Source organism: Vespa crabro, chromosome 2, assembly GCF_910589235.1.
Source record: "Vespa crabro chromosome 2, iyVesCrab1.2, whole genome shotgun sequence".
Classification (NCBI taxonomy): domain Eukaryota; kingdom Metazoa; phylum Arthropoda; class Insecta; order Hymenoptera; family Vespidae; genus Vespa; species Vespa crabro.
In genome coordinates, this window is record NC_060956.1 from 6,745,499 (window position 1) to 6,752,998 (window position 7,500).

Consider the following 7,500-nt stretch of genomic DNA (forward strand, 5'->3'; position numbering starts at 1 on the left):
CTTTCTTGATAGGAATTATCGAATAATCTTTTTTATTTCGGATTTATATATACATATATATATATATATATATATATATATATATATATATATATATAAAGATAATATAAAGATAATATAAAGATATATTATATATTGTATAATATAATAATAGTGTATATATTATATATAATATATAATATAATATAATATAATATAATATAATATAATATAATAATAGTATATATAATATATAATACAGGATTTGAAGGTACTTTTTGACGAAATAGGAATAAATCGAGAGAGAGAGAGAGAGAGAGAGAGAGAGAGAGAGAGAGAGAGAGAGAGAGAGAGAGAGAGAGAGAGAGAGAGAGAGAGAGAGAGAGAGAGAGAGAGAAAGAGAGATAGCGAAAGAGAAAGAGAAAGAAAATATGAGAGAGGAGAAGCATATTACGTTTCTGGTAAAAGACAGGGTACTTTCGTGCGTATCGTTCGGAGGCTTTTGCAGATCGTTTTAATTGGCAGTAAACTTTTGCCGCGTACGTCGCAAAAACAGTTGAAATACTGCTATCAGACGAGAGTAACTCTCAGCTCGAAACAGTTGCTCTCTCTTCTCTCTCTCGCCCTCTCTCTCTCTCCCTCCCTCTCTCTCTCTCTCTCTCTCTCTCTTTTCCTTTCTTTCTCGTTTGCGAATTCCGTTTCTCTCTTTCATTCACGCATTTCTAACACGCAGTATACAGTACGTGCACGTGTATACGTACATATACGTTCGATAAAGACCATCTCATCTCGTTGCTGCTCGTTCATACGGGCCGTCGCGTTCCTGGTGTTGCTCGAGTACAACAGGTGCATGAGTTTAATGCGCTGCCATCATCGTAGAACCGAGCGGTCTCTTTTGAGTCGAAATGTCGGTAGATCGTTTGTACCTACCTATATACTCTATCTCTTTCTTTCTTTATCTTATAACTCCCTAAATGATTAAGTGACTTTAATCTTGGGTAAAGTATCTACATATACATACGTAGTTACACACATACATATATACATACATACATACATATATGTATCTCTATTTACGATTAACGTATACATATGTATATATTCCTAAATTTATTATCTCTATTTATTTAATAATATTCTAATATACCCCTCCTGTTTATTCGTACCTCTTTTAACTTTCTTCTATTTTCTCCTTTTATTCTTTTCATCTTATAAGCATCATCTATATTTTTTATCTATATATTTTTAATATATAGTTTCTTATAAGTTTATTTATATTTTTGCTTTATATGAATTTTCTTTTTTTATTTCTCTTTTTTATTTTTATTACTTGTTAAAATTCATCAAAATAAATTACGTTTTTCTTTCTTTTTTTATTCTCTCTCTCTCTCTCTCTCTCTCTTTCTCTTTCTCTCTTTTTCTTTTCCTTCTCATCTTATAAGCCCTTAATGATCACGCAACTTTTATCTTGAGTAAAGTATCTACGTATACATGTTGCTATTTATGTTATATATGTTCTTATCTTTATTATCTAATACTCCGTTCATTATTAATAATATTCTAATGTATCACGTTTATCTATATTTTTTTTCTTTCCTTTAGTTGTTAAAATCCTTCGAAATGAATTATGGTTTTTTTTTGCTCTTTCCTTTTCCATCTTATAAACTCATAATGACAACGTGACTTCAATCTTAAATAAAGTATTTATATATACAATATATAGTTACATATATACGTATCACGTATATATTTATCCTGTATATATATTCCTATCATTATTATTATCTAATATTCTATTCGTTATTAATAATATTTCAATATATCCTATTTATCTATATCTCCCAGTTTCCTTTTTTTTCTACTTGTTAAATTCCATCGAAATATATTATGTTTTTTATCTCTCTCTCTCTCTCTCTCTCTCTCTCTCTCTCTCTCCTTCCTCTTCTTCCATCTTATAAAGTTTTAACGATTATGTGACTTTGATCTTAAATAAAGTATATATGCGAATATTTATGCCATAAACTATCTTTATTATGAGTATTTTTAATTTTATTTACCTGTTAAAATTCATGTAAATAAATTATATTTGTCTCTCTCTTTTTCTTTCTTTCTCTCTTTCTCTCTCTTTCTCTCTTTCTCTCTTTGTCTATTTTTCTCTCTCTGTCTTTCTTTTTTAACTTTTCCCTTTCTTTCTCTCTCTTTATCTCGCTATCAAATACAAGGATATAGTTAGCAAATAAAAATTCCATGAGATTAGTATCGATGTTAAAGTGAATGTGAATATGCGTCGGATAACCGGAAAATCTCAAGATTAAAATGCAAAAAAAAAAGGAAAAAAAAGAAGAAAAAGAAAGAAGAAAAAATACTAAAATATAAAAAAATGAGAAATAAGAAATAAACAAGAAAAAAAAACTATCAAGAAAAAATATCAAGAGCATTAATTTAACGAGCGAATACGATAATGGGACAAAGACCCAAGGTAGGCCTTCAGGGCCTTCTCAGTGGAAAGGTTGGATCATCTCTCTCGTTGGCCAAAAATTTTGGAGTCATGCGATCCGTACATTAACGAATAGTCCGCCAAGAGCTTGATGAGTGCGTTGCGCAATTTCTACGTGTCGGTGAACACGCCGGAGGGTTATTCTTTAGGGATCTCATCGACGCGACTGTGAGGGGCCTTGGCAGGCCCAAAGTGCGAAACGTAGGCGCGTCGGTAAAAGAGAAATTGAGCACGCGATGCTATAATGATCGTTCGCGACCCTACCTTTCAAAATAAGGGAAAAATTGCTCTTTTCATATTGTATTACTTAAAGCGTTTCACATCTTTACATTTTCTATTTAGTTGAAATTTTTATTGGAAATTGAAGATTGGATCTTTAAGGCACCTGCTATTACATAGATTCCATATTATTTTTCTAAAATGAATTTATATCTCTTATAAGTCATAATAATATAGATAAATTCAATTATTAATTTTCTAATCAGGAATGTTTTCTTTTTGTTTTTTTTTTAAAGTAATACATCTGTCGATAACAAATAATCTATAACATATTTACTAACATACGTTTCATTTTATAATAATTATTATTACTATGCGATTATTATCACTGTGTAATACGATTTGTAATAATATTTCTAATACATAATTATGTAACAATTATTATTATTATTATTTATATATTTATATATATATATATATATATATATATATATAATTATTATTTTACTAATAACAGAATTATTATTCTTTTTTTTACAAAGATCATACCAATATGCAATATCTATCAATTTATATGTATACATATATATATATATATAAAACAAAGCTACATAATTAAATAACAATCCATGCCATAAACCAATCAAGAAATATACGACGTATGTCATACTTGATTTAAGGAAAAAAAAAAAAAATTCTTTCCGACACGAATGAAATAAGTTATACATCCACTATAGATGCCATTTGTAATAATAAAAATATTGATGAGATAAATTTGGCAACTCTCACCTTATATACAGACGATGAGTATTCGCGCATTAAGGTTCGATAAAAAAAAAAAAGAAAGAAAAAAAAAAAAGAAAAAAAAAAGAAAAAACAAGGAAAAAAGGAAGTAAAAGAAGAGGAGAAAAAGAAGAATATGAAAAAGGAGGATGAGTAGAAGAAGGAGAAGAAGAAGGAGGACGTAGGAAGGTCCAGCTCGTTCGCATCGTCGCGATAATGCGTATGCAAATATTTGTTCGGTTCTCGGTCTCCTCTTCCTTCTACTCCTCCTTCTGGATGTTTCTTTCTTTTTTTCTTTTTTCCTTTTTTAATCTTCCTCTTTTTTGTCCTTTTCTTTTTTTGTTTTGTTTTGTTTTCTTTCTTTTTTTTTTTTTTTTTCTTTATCGAGCGCGCCGCTGCCGTAAACGAGCCGACCTATGCGAGTAGAGGGAGCGCGTGCCATTGGCAGTGAAAAACGTTTATGGTAACGTGCCTTCACCTTTTACGAGCAAAGACATCGATTACTCAATCCCTTCGAAGAGCGAGGACGAACGACGAAGGAAAAAGAGGAACGATCAAATAATCGAGAACGGCGATGGCCTAAGACCTAGGTCATTGCCTGCTGCTTTTTGCTTTATAGAGAAGGGATAATATTTTCAAGTTCAACTTGAATTAAATTTGATATGGATCGAATATTTTCTTTTTAAACGTACTTAATATTTGTTTTCTTTCTTTTTTATTTTTTTGTTTTTTTTTTAAATATTAATAATGTCTTTTTTTTCTTTTTTTTTTTTTTTTTAATGTAGTTGATATCATTTTTTTTCTCTTCTCTCTCTTCTTTTCTTTTTCTTATTTTTTTCTCTCCTCCGTGCACAGAATGTAAATACGTATTGTATAATATGTGCGAAACTTTGAGTACATTGCATAGTTATATTAGATTTATTAATTATATTATAATAATTTATTTAATGTAATAATTATTCTTGTCGGTATAATTATAATAATTATACATATACTTAAATAATTATATTGTATTAAAATTTTAATAAAGTATTTATACGTATATTATTTATATCCATATATGTATATTATAGTAATTTTACTATATATATATTTTATATATATATATATATATATATATATATATAATATTACTATACAATATATATACATTTTAGTATTTCTATACTATATTATGTGTATTAATATACTACAATTATAGTAATATAACTATATTGAAATTCACTCTAAGTTTCACACGAGAAAATCATTTTTATACGAAAGAGAAAAAAAAAAGAAAGAAAAGAAAAAAAGAAAAGAGTAAAATATTATTATAACTAAAGCAATATTTACTGATTTTTAAAAAACAAGACATATTATATACGATTGATTCATATCAATGGAATAATATCATTTTATTTTAATAAATATCTTACTAATAACGGCATTTACTTAATGAATAGTAAAATACTTCGCAAACATTAACCTTTGTACAAGAACTAACAATTAATTTTCTGACGAAATTATGAATTAAGATAGATATACGAGTGTTTGTAGCTCGAAAAATTATAATATAGAATTTACATAAACGGATAAATTAATTCAATACCTTTCATAACTTTATCTATACAAAAAGCACATTAAAATTACATCATATTATTTTTTACGTCAAACTTTACTCTTACTAGAAATTATATATATATATATATGTATATATAGGTAAATGTCAAGAAAGGTAAAATCTTAGAAAGTTCTTTAAATAATCTCTTATATAAATTGTAAAATTAAAAGACTCGTAAGGTATTCTAATTAACAAGAGGATGAGTGCTTGCTTTGAGATGAGTGGGGGGGGGGCGGAGGAGGAAGAAGAAGAAGAAGAAGAAAAAAAAGAAAACTAAACAAAACAGAACAAAAGAAAATAAAAAGGAAAGAAAAACGTAAGGAAAGAAAAGGAAACGAATGGAAACGAACCGCAACAGGTTACAAGTATAAAACTCGAAAGTAGGTGATAGAAGGAAGGTTTAGATGTGTTTTAGATTGCTATTCCTCCCGAGTAGTCTAAACTCTAAATGATCAAGTCGAATATGGGAAAGGCGTATATGTATCTCTATGTATGTGTGTGTGTGTGTGTGTGTGTGCGTGTTTGTGGTTATGTGTATGTATATATGTATTAAGACATCTTGGTATTATCTGACGATAAATTTACGTTCGCACGTATTTTTGGCTTCGTCTTTAAACTCTCTATCTCTCTCTTTTTCTCTCTTTCTTTCCTTCTTCTAATCGATGATCTTACGTCACGGATGCAAAGTCACGACCGGTTTCGAAGAAAGAACTCGACTCGAATAAGCCTTCGAATTGAGAGTTCGATCGAGTGTTTACATTGCTTCACAATCGTGTATACAAAATCTCGAGTCGTTCAAAGGTACAATCGTCGACTTATAAAAAACGATTTTGAATTACCTATCGGAGATCGGGATGGAGTGGGATAGAATGAGATGGGGTGTTAGTGGTATGGGGTTAATGAACGATGGCAGCATTGAAGTGAAAGAAATAGAAAAGTTAGAAAGAAGAAGGAAGGAGAGAGAGAGAGAGAGAGAGAGAGAGAGAAAGGGTAATAATAAAAAAGAAAAGAGATTAGAAAATTAATTTTACTCACCTTTTTGCAACTGACCATGATCCGCGTTCATTTTCGCCTGTAACAAAAAGTGCTGCGCTTCACCAAGTAGAATTAGCACGAGGCTCGCATATATTCGAGCTATTCTACTTAAATATTTTCAAGTTGGCACACTCACCTCGTAACCTTGTTTCGCACCACGACCTCCGCCCCAATAATCGCTTTCCTTGTCGTGTGGATTGCATTGCTGTAACATAATTGAAAAACGATGTTTTAACAATGTAATACAACGTTTTGAATGATCTTCGATAATAAATCTGACTGGACAACGAAAGAAAAAAAAAAAAGAAAAAAATAAAGAAGAAGAAGAAAAGAAAAAAAAGACAGAAAAAAGCAATTATTTCAACGTCCTTGATTTTTTGTAATTAGATACACATATACATGATATATATATATATATATATATATATATATATATATATATATATATGAACTGTTGATTTTGAAAGTAGAGCAAGTCCATCTTGTGGAAAAAAAAATAGTTAAATCTAATTCTTATTACAAATTAACATTAAATTACTGTTTTTATTTATAAAACAAATATGTATATATATATATATATATATATATATATATATATATATATATATAATAAAAGGTAAAAAAAGAAAAAAAGGGAAAACTTTTATTCCCCCTTTTAATATAGGACCGAAAATATTTTTATCGAGATTTCGAATACCAATATTTTTTTCCAAATCGTTACGTATCATTAAATATCGTCTAAGAGTTTTGAAAGAGGACAAAATACGAGGTACATATTTTCCTAACGATTTCGTTCACGAAGAACGAACCTAAAGTTTTCTTTTGGTGTTTTGTCCGTGGCATAAACGAAATATGCACTGTCGAGAGAGATAGATAGATAGATAAAGATAGAGATAGATAGATAGATAGATAGATAGATAGATAGAGAGAGAGAGAGAGAGAGAGAGAGAGAGAGAGAAAGAGAGAATAGGGAGAAACTCGAGGAGGAATAATTGGCGCGAGTTAGAGACACGAATGAGGACGTCGAGTCGAGTCGGTGGTGGTAGGGTGGGAGGCAGTGAAGCGCGATGCGTCGGAGGTAGGGACGCCCCTGGTTGGGAGGCAGGGTGAGTCGGTCTAGACACAACACAGACGAGGGTGGCGGGCCTGTGACCTTGGGCATCACTCGGCCTTCTATAGAGATAAACGAGCCAACCCCGAACGAGTACCGAACGAACGACTCTCTGTTGTTCAGGAATATATACATAACATATTAGCAGATCGAAAAAATATTCAAATAATATATCCACGAATGGAATATATTTTTCTTCCCTCCTTTTTGTTTTTCTTTTCTTCATTTTTTTTCTTTCCTTTTTCTCTTTTCTTTTTCTTTTCTTTATCTTTTCTT

At 30.0% G+C, this 7,500-nt stretch overlaps 1 protein-coding gene across 3 annotated transcripts in view; it reads right to left on the reverse strand.

The window, feature by feature from the left end:
* Window positions 1-7,500, reverse strand: part of LOC124432951 (zinc finger protein rotund-like) — a 187,397-nt gene that overhangs the window by 73,421 nt on the left and 106,476 nt on the right. For 2 of the 3 annotated variants that reach the window (XM_046982339.1, XM_046982338.1), the window contains exons 3-4: window positions 6,250-6,318; window positions 6,114-6,165 (exon numbers count right to left, since the gene is read on the reverse strand). In XM_046982339.1, the coding sequence (XP_046838295.1) occupies window positions 6,114-6,165; window positions 6,250-6,318 (121 nt within the window). The remainder of the gene's footprint in view (window positions 1-6,113; window positions 6,166-6,249; window positions 6,319-7,500) is intronic. The other variant, XM_046982340.1, reaches the window with a different exon arrangement.